At 41.5% G+C, this 14,604-nt stretch overlaps 1 protein-coding gene across 3 annotated transcripts in view; it reads left to right on the top strand.

The window, feature by feature from the left end:
* Positions 1-14,604, top strand: part of LOC126466014 (nuclear receptor-binding protein homolog) — a 457,189-nt gene that overhangs the window by 373,523 nt on the left and 69,062 nt on the right. For all 3 annotated transcript variants that reach the window (XM_050096351.1, XM_050096352.1, XM_050096353.1), the window contains 4 exons: positions 6,190-6,414; positions 7,843-7,973; positions 8,671-8,765; positions 9,164-9,247. In XM_050096351.1, the coding sequence (XP_049952308.1) occupies positions 6,190-6,414; positions 7,843-7,973; positions 8,671-8,765; positions 9,164-9,247 (535 nt within the window). The remainder of the gene's footprint in view (positions 1-6,189; positions 6,415-7,842; positions 7,974-8,670; positions 8,766-9,163; positions 9,248-14,604) is intronic.

Consider the following 14,604-nt stretch of genomic DNA (forward strand, 5'->3'; position numbering starts at 1 on the left):
CCACTACAACGCACATTCTCTGGAACCAACTTGTAGTAAAATATTGGGGCCCCTACCCCCATGCCTCGTGCTATCTCTGCACTGAGATGACAGTCATGGAATACCTCCTAATATCGTGTCAGACCTTATTTCCACGACGTAGTGGAGCAACAGGACGGGGCATGCACTCAAGTTGTTGGAAGTCCCCTGCAGAAGTATAGAGTAATGGTGTCTCGACAGCCGTCCGTAGTTACGAAAGTGTTACTGGTGCAGGATTTTGTGTGCGAACTGGCCTGTCGAGTATGTCCTATAAATGTTCGATGGGATTCATCTGGGTAGCCAAACCATTCACTCGAATTGTCCATAGTGTTCTTCAAACCAATCGCGAAAAGTTGTGGCCCATTGACATTGCGCATTGTCGTCCATAAAAATTCAATCGTTGAATCGTTGTTTGAGAATGGCTGCAAATGGTCTCACAGTAGCCGTGGACCAGTGAACGTAGTCCATTCCATGTAAACACAACCCACACTGTTACACAGCCACCACCAGCTTGCACAGTACCTTGTTGACAAGTTGAGTCAGCGCCACACTCGAACCCTACCATCAGCTCTTACCAACAGAAATCGGGACTGGTCACGATTTTCCTTGTCCTCTAGGGTCTAACCGAATTGGTCACGAGCCGAGGAGAGGCGGAGCAGGCGATGTCGTGCTGTTCAGGGGCCATCACACAGCAATATTGTCAACCTGTCCAATATATTGACCGTCTGAAGGCGCGAATTGACGTACTGTCAATACTAGAAATATTTTACGAACAGTATTGATGGACCTCAGAATGTTCTCAGTATTGTCAATACATACTGAACGTGTGATGTAAAGTGTTGACGTTTGATAATATTCTACGTTCAGATGTCGGCCGGAGTGACCGAGCGGTTCTCGGCCTTCAGTCTGGAACCGTGCGACCGGTCTGCCCCGGCCGTCATTGCGCTATTTCCAGGCGGTCCCGCATATCTGACTCCGCGGCCGCTATGTTGGTTCATTGACGCGCAACGTGTAAAAATACCGCGTCGCCACGCCACGGCATGGTGCTGTGGAGGGATCAGTGGGCGTGGCCGGCGGCGGCGCCACCACACACGGTTGCGCGGATGCATAATGTAACACCTTTATGGAATCCGCCTGCCGCGGATCCGTTCCACTCTCCAACTTTATCAACGCGAATCACGCCTGGTCGCCTGTCAAATTTGTACCACATTTTCACGCCCAGTAAATGGCCAGGGAACTAAACATCATGGGAAAGAAGCATTCCTACTGATTTTAGGCCTCGTGTGTTGAAATTGCAACACCAAGAAGAATCCATGTGAGTCGCATTAACTCTATACAACAAATGTAGTATTTGATGAATGATTTTGAAGTGCGGACCACAGCAAGACGTGCAGGAAGAGTCGGTGAGGTTCTAGAAGGCACCGACAGGGATGTGTAGCCACGCCGAGTTCAGTGCCGTAGCCCAGGTGCGCTAGGTTTCTCGGTTGAAGATCAGTGACGCGAACAGCCCAGTTGAGGTGGTCCCACAGAACCTGTATTCGGCTTAGACCCTGGGAGTTCGGTGGCCAGGGAAATATTGTGACACGCTGTATTGTTGCAGGTTGTCAGTTTTTATTCTGATGGAGCATGAAACGTGATTTATCTGAAAATGCCATATTCCCTCTCTCAGTGGACGTTTAATTACGCTATTGGCGTGGAAATTCCAGCCTTCGTCTCCGATCAACAGCAGTCAGCATGGGTTCATGAACGTAACTCCAGCTGCGGAGGCCCATACGCAGCAATGTTCGTTGAACGGACATCGTTAGTAGCCCCTAGGTTCAGTTGCTGAACTGTTGCACATCTATTCGCCTGTACACATCTCCGCAGCCCGTCGTTCACATTATTTGCGTGGTTCACCACAGTTGCCTTGGCGCCGGTTCTGGATAGCGCCATTTTTAGCCATGCACGGTTAACTTCAACCACGGCGGGACACGAGCAGTGTACAAATGTAGCCGTTGCGGAAAAGCGTCTATCGTTGGCCCGAAAGTCAATGTTCATGCCCTTTTGGACGTCAGAGAAATCGCTACGTCTCCGCAGTACGAGCACGACTGCATCGTTTCCCGTGCCCTCCGGTACGCTTATTACACACTCCACTGCTAGTTGCTGCCATCTGTCACTTGAGTGTGGCTATTGCACGTAGATTCTAACAAAGGCGGTGGTCACATTAATGTGACGGGACCGTGGTAGTATGGAAGCCCCTCTTGCTACCACCAGGGCCTCTAAGTCTCATGGCATCAAATCCTGTACGTTTCTCAGGATCTCTCTCCATGCACCCTTCCTTCGAATATACAGATAAAATAACTGGTTTCTGGAGACCAGCCATTCTCCAGGCAAGTTAGATTGGCTAACGAATAGGTCAGGGAAACGAAGTAATACCCATAATTATTTTTAAAGACGTCGTGTGTAGTTCCCTGAAGAAGAGACCTAGTGCTCTGAAAATCTCATGTTTCCAGAGTGAATCTTCTTCTCTGCAACGGAGTCTGCACTGATTCTAAACTCTGGCGACCCAGGACGGACTCGACCCCGGAACGTCGCCTTCGACGTGCACAGCTTTCGCAGACTGAGCTAACCAGAGACGACTCACGACCCGACCCGTCCTCACAGCTTCAGTTCTGTTCCGATCCAACATATGATTTGAATATCCTTAATTGCTTCCAATACCTACAAACGGAGATGGGGCATGGTGCTTACGAGGCAAGGCGGTTTTTTCTTTTTTTTACGATGTGGTACATGAAGTTCAGAAATCAAATAAGGAAATCGATACAACACTCAAAAATTCTCAAGGAGATGGACTTCTAAGTTTCCCTGACGTTTCTAATACCCTGCAGCAAGTTGTTATTCTGATGGGTCGCGTGCTTCGGTGGTAAAATGATTGCCTACTACATGGGTGACATGAGGTAGATTCAGAGCTTTGATAGATTTTTAAACAAAGGTTCATATTCCATGAGCATGTCTAAGAACCGTAAAATACATAAGCATGAAAAAATTAATTTGTAGTTCCTTGGTTTAAACAATCTATTAATAATTGTTTATAAAAAAAAGGCATAGTATTTGCAATGGAAGTTAATTTTGTGTGCGGCAAGTATCTAGAAATGAGGTAATTAGCATATATTTGTCGAATTTTATAAGTAAGTGACGTAGGTATTCATAGTGAGCGGAGAAAAAGAAAATGTAATAACCGAAAGGATACTCGAACCAGCGATTAACCGGTCTCGATCCCTACTGACTTTTTTTCATATTTATGTATTTTACTACTACTACTACTACTACTACTACTACTACTACTACTCCTTGGCGCTACAGCCCTCGTAGGGCCTTGGCCTCCATCTTCCAACTCCCATCCTTCTTAAGTCCTCTTCCACGTTGTCTAGCCATCTGTCCTTAGTCTGCTCCTTATACGACGTCCGCCGGGTTTTCCCTTGAAAACTTCCTTGACTGTGCTGTTTTCCACCATTCTTTTTACATGTCCCAACTAACGTAGTTTATTACTCTTTATTTCAGTCACAATATCTGGTTTATTGTACAACTCTCTGATCTCCTTATTTGTGATTCTCCAAAAACCCCAATCAGTTACTGGCCCGTAGATTTTTCTAAGTATCTTCCTTTCCCATCTCAGCAACAACACCTCATCGTTTTGTGCCATAGTCCAGGTCTCCGTACCATACATCACCACTGGTCTGTGTATTTTACACTTCACGGAAATACTCGTCGAACATGCACAGTTGTTTCAACATTTGCATCGGTCGTGAATCGAACGGAGGACTCCAAAGTGGGAGATCAGCATTATACCAGTCACGTCGTCTCTCGCAAATACTCTCTCCTACTTTACTTAAAAAATTCAGAAAACTTAAAAGTCGATTTTCTCGAGACTTTTTCAGCGTTGCATGTTAAGCGCCTTGGAAGATTGATTTTTGAATTCTGAACTTCACGTATCAGAAATAAAAAATATTACAAAAACAGATAGCCCTTGCTGGCCACTGTCATCTATGTTGCTCACACGCTGCGGTCACCACTGTAGTGTCTGAAATTTACGTGGTCATAGTACGTGCTGAGATAGGATAAACCGAAAACACATTTTACCTCTTGGCCAGCCAGTGACGGCGTTAATAACATGTCAAGTGCAGTCCGAAACGTTTGAGGTTTCATGACAATCGCCATGAGCCTATACACACAACCCAACTTGCAGAAAATGAAAATCGAATTTCGGGAACGGATTTTCGCTGCCATGTTATACGTTGGGTCTGTATATATTTTGCTTTCCTAATCAAATTCCGGTTTTTCGAGCGTCAGTTCTTCACGAAGGGTGCCTGTAAAACAGCTCTTCAGATTTTGTTAACCCATTGAAGTGATGCTTGTAATTTTCTACTTTTTGAACTAAAATAATATTGTGGACATGAATTAACTATTGAGGATGAGGAGATCGTTTAATATCATAGTTTTAAACATCTTTATTCACTCCAATTAATCTGTGAAAAACTGTTGTTTCATATCCACCTGTGTCATGCAATTTGTGGAAAAATGTGAAGTGATTGCTTATGGAAGATGATTGTATTCAAACATTTTGTGAACGTGGAGTGGTTGCAAATATTCCCAAATGGTAAAGATACATTCATGTTCCTGTGCACATAATTAGCGAATGTTTGATTATTAGCCATCGACAGTGTGCTAGAACCTTTGCCGTTAGCACACAAAGAGGCTCTAGCTGTGTAGAAATTAACCACCTACTTAGGATACATGGTTGTTGCCAAGCAGATTTTGGTGATCCAGCAAATACATCGGTGTATGTACACCTTTCTGCATTGTTTTAGTTAAAAGAAGTAAATAGATTCCTGGTCAGAGCCAATTTTGTTACCTTTACTTCCACCACATAGTCACTTTACCACATTAATGAGCACTTTGAAAGCTAGTAGCAACCAGACAATGCAAGGTGCACTGGTATGAAGTGAAAAAGAGATTGTGGGATCTGAAAGCTGGCAGCCAAACCCGATTTTCTAGAATAGGTATTGATGTGTTAACATGCATGACCAACCAGAAGCAGAATCGGGAAGTGGCTGTACGGAAAGCTGTTTTTGGGACATAATACAAACTTATTTAAGGCAATGGGATTCGTACCACCAGTCTAGCTATCAGCAGACAGTTGGACACTGGATATGGCAATTGTCAGCATTAACTCTGCAGGTGAAGCTCTTCAATCAGTTGTAGCAAGACGATCAGATACAGTGTTAATACAGCACAGTGATGAAACTCCAGTACCCGCCTAATACTGCGTGTTTCTGTACAACAAAGCAGATGGAAACAGTCGAGAGGCAGCATGGTTACACCAAACCAAGTACCTTCATAGACACCAGTCATATTGTATAACATATCAAGCCCTTTTTGGATGTTATGATCATGGGTCCTACATGAGAGACGTACATGCAGGGAGGACGAGGTTCTATTGAGACGAATCCTAGTACAAGCTCCAAAAACGTTGTGTCACTTACACAATGTGCAACTTACAAGGCATTCAAGGAACGCAGGCGGAGGAACTGTCGTTAATCAGTGCCATCTACCATGGCGACAACACATTTCGGACACCCATTCATATGACCTCCTTCCCTCCGTTTCCATTCAGTAATTCATCCCTGCAGATTGTCGGTTATTAATGTTCAATCTGTATAAAAAGTAAAGTGAAACGACCACTAAAGATAGTAAAAGGAAAATTAAATGCCAGAATGAGATTAATAGAAAAAAACTGAAAGGAAATGTAACTCAACACTGTGAAGATTCTGTACTAAAACATTATCCAAAGGTGTCTTGAGTTTTACTTATCAGTCAGTGCATTTAACCGATAGGTTCAATAGATGGAAGTCAGAACATGAGCATTGTGGCACTAGAGGAAAAGGGAAGAAAATGTGGTGGTACTTGAAATAGCTACTGTAATACTGTAACGTGGTTTGCAGAGTATAGATTACGCATTGTGGAGCAAGCATGGAGTGCATAGTTGTTTCAAAAATTATTATATTAAAAAAATTTGAAACCCTTTTACTTACAGGCTGCAGCAGATTTGCTGATCATAAATTGAATAAAGTAAATACAGTGATTTATCCAGCAGATTTCTGCAGTTTTTTGATGATAACTCTTTCTGTGCAGGTGGACCAGCGTGATGTTCCGGGCATCGACTGTGCTTATTTGGCGATGGACACAGAGGAGGGAGTGGAGGTCGTGTGGAATGAAGTGCAGTTCTCTGAGCGGAAAAACTTCAAAGCCACAGAGGACAAGTTTCAGCAGGTTTTTGAGAATCTGACTCAGCTAGAGCATCCCAACATTGTAAAATTCCATCGGTACTGGACCGACACACACAACGACAAGCCACGGGTGAGACAGATTTGAAATGCTAAGTACAGACGTGGAACCATTACATTGTACATTTTTAGAGCAGACTTTTCTTTTTCTACAACTATGTTACAGTACTAGTTTCATTGTGAAGTTTTACCTTTTTGTGATATAGTGAAACATAAATTATTATTTGTTTTATTTGTATTAATTTGGCACATTCTTTTAATGAACTAATACTACATTCAGTTGTTCAGAAAATTTTAGGAATGACAGATGTACTAACTTCCATGTACCAGGTAAGTGAACTGCTGTGTCGCAACACGAGAAGTTGTATCTGGAGTGGAGAGTATAAATATGATTACAACATTTCATGCTAGATTTTGCTGAGTTTCATTCCACTGTTTTTTATACAGTTAGCCCACTAAGCAGCACTTATTGCAATTCAACACTACCATGGCCATTCTGAATAAACTATTTTTTACTGTCTGCCAAACTTTAGTGTTTCAGAAAATGAAAGTCTACGAGATTCCCACCTCATGTTCTCTTGTCCTTTGTACTGAGACTTCAGAGGATATGATGATGAAACAGGACCAACTCGTGCTTTTCAGATTCATCATTTGTGATGCACCTGAATTAAAATATCAGAGTATAAGCAGATAAACAGTAACAGCCAACTAATTTTTAATTTTCATGCATGTACTTCATCCCACATAAGAATGGTACTCTTGTGATGCCCATACCTCAACCAGTCATCCTACATGCACAATAAATGTGTTAGTCAAATAAGTTAACTTGACATGCCTGCCCTGTTATGTTCATAAATTTTTCTTAGCGGTTTATTGTTACCTTTCCCTCCTTTGTTGATTTCTTTGCTGCGATTCCTTTTTGGCTACTGATAATAAAGATTGATTTGTTGTGCTTTTGAAATGTAGGGATGAATTATGCAAAATAAATGTCTGACAAGAGGGTGAGTGGAATCACATTGTCATAGGTTAGTGTTCATTATGTACCTAATTTATATAGTCAAAGCAGGATTGCTTTGCTACTTGTTTAAGTGAACTAGTGTTGCAGTCAGAAGTTCTACCAGTTATCTTTATCTGCTTCCTGCTGTAAAGTGTCTCATCAGTGTCACTGCTGCTCCAAGTTTAACACACAAATTTGCTAGTTTTCTCTTTCTCACAATATTCTTCATTGTTTTATTCAAAGGCTGCTGTGTTTCTGATGTTCGAGGTTGTCGAGCATAATGATGGATAAGGCTCTTCACAAATGGGGCTATTGACACAATGCTTTCACTTCAAAATTTTTTTGAATTGTGGGCCTCACATTTGCCTTCCCTTATCAACTTTGACAAAAAGAGTTACATTTAGAAATGTTATACAATTTCAACTGAATAATGTTATTTTGAATGTGTGTGTAGCTGTAGAAATTTCAGTGCTTTTCAGAAATACCCTCCTTTTTTCCATATAGGTAATTTTCATCACAGAATACATGTCTTCGGGTTCACTGAAGCAGTTCCTAAAGCGCACCAAGAGAAATGTTAAGAAGTTGCCACTTCAGGCTTGGAAGCGTTGGTGTACACAAATTCTTTCTGCATTGAGGTGAGTTGAGTTTCCTTAAATATCAGCAGCCCATTGGAATTATTAAATTTGTTAGGAAGAAACTTGTTTTGATATTGCAGACCTCTATAGGTGGCACCTGTAAACGGATAATTGGCGTAAATCAAGGAAAGCATGTTAGCCTGATACTCAAAGAATTCAAAATGCTTTTCGTGGTTTGTAGCTAAAAATGTCACCTTGGCAGACAGGTCTGCATTTTTGGTTAAATAAAGAAACTGTCTTTCTTACTTTATTAAACGAACTGAGAGAATGAGTTTGGGAAGTGTGTACACACCATATGGAACAAGTGATGATTTAAAAGTTGTTTATAAGCAAATATGATGCAAAAGATTTTAAAAAGTAGTGTGATGCTTAGCAAATACAGGCACTGTTATAATTTAAATTAATATTTACTTGGTATTTTCGAACACTAAATAGCAGCACCAAAAATGAGCTATGTAGGTGTGTGCCAATAATACTAATAGGATTTAAAATTGTTCAGGAGGTCAGTCAGGAGAGGCTCATCCATGTTCCCTATGGCTTACACACGTGTCTTCTCATTCCTCATGAAAATGCAGTGTTCTCAGCATAGCAGAGCCCAGATGTCAACAGCAGCTGCAGCCCACGACCCTGCCGGGCCCTGCCCACAGTATACATCCATCTTTGTTGATGGGGTAAACGCTGATGTTTTTCTTTCCAGTTACATGCATTCCTGTTCTCCACCCATCATCCATGGGAATCTCACCTGTGATACCATATTTATTCAGCACAATGGCCTCGTGAAAATAGGATCAGGTAAAGTGAAGCAAAAGCAACTTTTTCTTACTGTCTTTAGTATTAAGACTTCCTTAGTTTTCGACAATCGTGGTGTCAGCTCACACCGTGAGAATTCATTTCCTTGGATGGCTTTAGAACAGTCCTGGCCGATACGATTTTAACACACACACACAAGAACATCGGCCGTGCGCGGACGGTGTGGGTACGCAGTTCACTGCCGTGGTGATTTACTGCAATTGTAGGGGGGGAGCGCGGTTGTTCCGAAACGTAAAATAGTATTGGCTTTATGTTATCCGACCGAGGTACTTGTGTGTGAAATCGGGCGGTGTGTATTGTTTGCAACAGGAAAAGTCAAAGCCATGCAAGGTAATATTCCAAAACTTGAACTAATAAAGATGTTTTAAATCTCTCCACAGTGGCTCCTGATGCTATTAATCACCATGTAAAGACGTACCAGGACAACATGCGAAATATGCATTTCATTGCTCCAGAATATGGAAGTAAGTATATAAATTAGTTGCTATAATGTACCATTTACAATGTTCTCATCATTTGCCTTATGACCATCCCTCCCACATAAAAAGACTTTTACGTTATTAAGGTCTCGGAGATTTTTTGAACAGGTGAGCGCTTTTTTGCTCATTTTCAGTCAGTCATCTTACATTTGAGGGACTCAAAAAGCATTGGATATCAAATTCATCTTGCCTAAAGTACATGGCTTACAGGGGCTCTTACTAATATTTCACTAGAACTTGGTTTGTTTGTTAGTGTTCATTACTTCAGACAGATATTACAAAGAGAGCATGCAGCTTCCTGGCTGCAGCACCGAGGGCAACTTCCAGAACGAAGGACAACTGCTTCAGATTAACCCCTGGAATTCTTCCCTTCCATATTTTCTTTGGCACTCTGTTTTTATGCCACTTTTTTATCCTTCTCTCCTCTCCCCCAATTGCTTTAGCTGTTCTGTATACAAATTGCTTACAACTTTTTACTTAAATGCTATCACTGTGGTACACCAATATTTCTTGTTCACCGCCGGTAGCTGAATGATCAGTGTGACGGATTGTCAATCCTCTGGGCTCGGGTTCGATTCCCGGCTTGGTCGGGGAATTTTCTCTGCCCAGGGACTGGGTGTTGTGCTGTCCTCATCATCATCATCCTATCATTTTCATCGACTGCAGGTCGTCAAAGTGGCGTCAAATTGAAAGACCGGCATCGGGCGAATGTTTCGCCTAATGGAGGGGGGGGCTAGCCATTCAAATAAATAAATAACTAAATAAATAAATAAATAACCATTATTTCTTTTGCATTGTGATGCATCATACAGTAAGAAGCTGAAACACTGTAATTGACATCAATAATAGAAACTGTGGAAGAATTAGTTACTAAAAAGAAGACACAGTGAAATATACTCACATTGCGCTCAGAGACATTCCATGATAAAAGATACAGTTCCCAGCAGAAAGAAAAAATTAATTTCAGTCTTCTTTATGGATCAGTGTTGAGGACTGGGCTGTAATTTTATGACAACTTTGGCTAATGCTTACAGAGAGTAATTTTAAAGTTCATCACTAACTACCTGTGTAGCTACATAGGCAATATTAGTTGATGCGTAGATGGACAGGAAGGATTGCTGGAAGAGAACATTCAAATGTGATTCTGGCCCTAGGCATCCAAATAAGGGGGGGGGGGGGGGGGTTAGGTAGCATTTTGTATGCTCCCCCCACCCCACCCCCACGTTCTGGAGAACATAGTTGTGGGTAACCACCATAAAGTTTTTTGTGTCACATACAAAATTTTGTTCTTAGTGCATGACATAATGGCCTATTGGTCCCTTTCTCCTATCTTAACTTAGCCTGTCCTTCTAATGTTATTCCTCCAGTCAACTCCAGTTACAAGTAAAGAGTAGGTGGGGGGGTATCTTAGGCGTTGGGAAGCCCGCCTCCCTAGGGGAGTAAACCTTCAGAAGAAAATCTGGAAGGCTGCACCTCTTGTAAGTGAACAAATGAAGTTTCCCAATTGCTACTAGTACCCAAAAAGCTGTGGTCAAAGTCGGATACACTAATGATCAACACAGCAGTTTGAGAGGTGAAGAATAACTAGATTGCTAATACAATTAAGGTAGCAGCATGGAATGGCAGAAGATTAACGAAAAAAAGAAGTGGGCAGAAATTTTAGAGAAACAAGGAACCAAGACACAAACAGCTAGAAGGTAAGACACATGATAATATTTGGTGTTCTCAATTGGAACTGAAAAGTTGGAGAGAACAAGCAAATGGCTTAACATTTACATGCATAACAGATCAGAGAAGTGAATTACAGAATGTCATTATATCAGTGAAAAAATTGTGATTATCATTGCAGTTTATGCATCTCACGAAGGCAGGGGAGGGGAGCACAAGTCTCCAGATTTCGTTTATGAACTGCAATCAGTTTTGGTCAAGTGTAACGATAAACATCAAATAATACTGACAAGCAATTAAAATGGAAAAAGTCGGGAATAAACCTATCCCAAACATTTTAGGAATCATTGAAGAAAACATCTTAAACAGTGGAAGATTGCAGAGAGATTTTATTTCTTGTAACTAATACTTTTTTCCACAAAAAAAGCAGCCATAAAGATACATGGTCAGCTCGGGAAGTTAACTCTCTTATTGACTATGTAATCATTAATGAAAAATTAGAAGGCAAGATAAGATACACAAGGAGGCACAGCGCATATGACATAGTTTTGGACCATTTCTTGCTTATATCTGAAATAGGTATCTACACTAAATGAAGAAAGAGCAAAAAACTGACAAGAAAGATACCTACAAAGTATATCTTGGTTCAAATGGCTCTGAGCACTATGCGACTTAACTTCTGAGGTCATTAGTCACCTAGAACTTAGAACTAATTAAACCTAACTAACCTAAGGACAGCACACACATCCCTGCCTGAGGCAGGATTTGAACCTGCGACTGTAGTGGTCGCTCGGCTCCAGACTGTAGCGCCTAGAACCGCACAGCCACTCCGGCCGGCACAAAGTATATCTGTTAAATGAAACTAGCATATGAGATCTGTACCGGAGGAGACTTACTGAAGAGCTAGAGCAGAAAGAACAACCAGAAGAAATGGGGAAGAAATGGAAAACTATAGAAACTGCAGTTAAGAAAGCAGCTGAAAAAGCTTTAGCAAAAGGAAAAGATAAGAAGGAAGAATGGATTAAAAATTTAGACACTAGAAATAGGTAAAGTACTAAATAAATAAATATGCTTATCTTGAGTATCTCAAACGAAATGACTGAGGAGAATCATAAGATTTACAAACACTAGAGAAATGTGGCAAGTTTGAGCAGTAAAATGAGCTCAGTGAGAATCTTGGGATAGGTTTGCAAGCATAATAGAAGACAATAAAACAATGAAAACATTGTCAAATGGAAAAAGAAGTTGATCAAATAAATAACATCTAACAAGCAAAATGGATGAAAACTACAAGAACTTTTTATATGAATGAATGTGCTCTGCAGAGAATAGAGAGGGGGAAATTAAAATAGGATGTGTGGATAATTTATATATGGATGAACTAAGAGAAGCCCTGAACTCCACAAAGAATAGAAATGCTACTGGTATGGATGGTAACAATGCCGAACTTCTAAAATGTGGAGGCACTCTACTATATAAGAGAGAACATTTATTTAATATTTTCTGCAGAAATGGAGCTATTCAAGAAGCATGGTCACAATCAAAGGAAATATAACTGGGTTTAAAAAAGGAGTCTGTAGCATTTGCAAGAACTATAGAGGAATCGGCTTAATACACGCTACATATAAATGTTATTCAAGACTAGTAAAAAAGACATTACGATTACAGCTGAGAGTTCATTAAGGGAGGAACAAATGGGATTTTGGAGGGGCAGGTCAACAGCCTATGGAGTATTTTTAATGAAACAAATAATTGAAAACTAGAGAGATCATAATAGGGAAACCTATTTAGCATTTATTGATTTTTATTAATGCTTTCAATAATATTGATAGAGAGAAACTATGGAGAATTATGAGAAAAACAGAATATCTACTACACCTGATAAATTAAGTATTTACAAACACATGACTGTTATTTTAGCTATAAATTGTACTCTAATACAGCCTATAACTGCAAACAAAGGAGTTAGACAGGTGTGTAGGATTTGACCCACACTTTATAGTGTTTATTTAGATGATGCAATAAATGTGTGGAAGGAGATTTTTAACTGGGAATTTAAGATTATCAGAAATTCCTGCTTGTGGTGGTGGTGATGGTGAAATGGATTGGAACTGGCCAACTCATTTATATAGAAAATGGGAATTGTAAGGTTCTGCTCCCTCCACTCTCTCTTTGGAAAAATTTCTGGTGATGCCCATGGCGGTGGATGTCTCACACTTGTGGTGTTGGCAAGGGAATGACATGTTTTGTGCAGAACTGAAAACAAAGATGTGAAAAAGATCCCTAGATTTGTCATTTAAGAGCATGACTTACAGTGGCTGAAGATCTTGTGAAATATGTGCTTGAGGTTTTTGAGAAATCATTGATACTGACATGGAGAGGTCTTCTCCAGCAGTGGGATTGATTTTTTAAAACCAAATATACAGCGATTTGGATTAAGATCCTGGGTATCGCACCTGGAAACTGTCCACGCTGGTGGGCCCTTGTTTACAAGTAATAGACCAAATCAAAAATTCTGAATTTTGTGGTATACCAAATGACCCAGAGAGCTCCCTGTCACTGGTTGACAAGCAGCAGCCAGCAGAAAGTCACACTCTTAGCTCACTTATTTGTTTTATAGTTTAATTCTTAATTTATTTGTGTGTTTTTGACTACTTTCATAGTTAAATTCACAAATTTCAGGCCTATTACAGTATTTGAGAGTTGTAGTATTGCTTTTTAGTACCCATATAGTGTAAATCCATGTAGTTGTCAGTCATCTGCCTTGAACAGCTTGTGAGATAAAAGAGAGGGAAAAAATTGTTAGGGATGGATAGGGACTGCACCTGTTGTGTACAGATTCAAGGGGAATTGGCCACCATCCGTAAACAGCTGGAAGCTGTGTTGGCTGTGGTTGAAAGGCTGCAGGCTGTTGCCCTGGGCCGCGGTGACATTGGGACATGTGAAACGATCGCTTTGACGCCTCTGGAACCTGTAGCATCGCCTGGTATCTCTGATGTCACTGCACCCTCAGATTCAGGCGTCCCTGCCGGTCGTCATTTGCCCGACAGTGATAGGCGAACCGTGGTGGGGATGCGAGTCCCTGGGCGGAAGGCGGAAGTTGGTGCTGGCTGCAAGGCTGTACCCTTACGCCTCCATAACAGGTTTGAAGTACTGCCCACTGCTGAAAGTACTTCTGAGCCAGCAAGGGTGGCCTCACCTGTTGCAGCAGTGGCTGGTCTTCCTGAGAGGTCCAGACAAGTGCAGAGGGTGGGATTGCTTGTTATTGGGAGTGGAGCCCCTTAGGGTATAATGGAGCTGAGGACAGGAAGAAAGCCAATGTGCACTCTGTGTGCATACCGGGGGAATCGTCCAAGATGTGGAAAGGGTCCTTCCGGATGCCATGAAGGGTACAGGGTGCAGCCAACTGCAGGTGATGGCTCATGTCAGCACTAATGACATGTGTCACTACGGATCGGAAGAGATTCTCTCTGGTTTCCAGCAGTTGGTGAAGACTGCTAGTCTTGCTAGCGAGATGAAGGCAGAGCTCACCATCTGCAGCATTGTTGACAGGACTGATTGCGGGCCTTTGGTACAGAGCCGAGTGGAGGGTCTGAATCGGAGGCTCAGACAGTCCTGCAACTGTGTAGGCTGCAGATTCCTCAACTTGCGCCATAGGATGGTGGGGTTTTGGG

This window comes from Schistocerca serialis, chromosome 1 (assembly GCF_023864345.2).
Source record: "Schistocerca serialis cubense isolate TAMUIC-IGC-003099 chromosome 1, iqSchSeri2.2, whole genome shotgun sequence".
Taxonomy (NCBI): Eukaryota; Metazoa; Arthropoda; class Insecta; order Orthoptera; family Acrididae; genus Schistocerca; species Schistocerca serialis.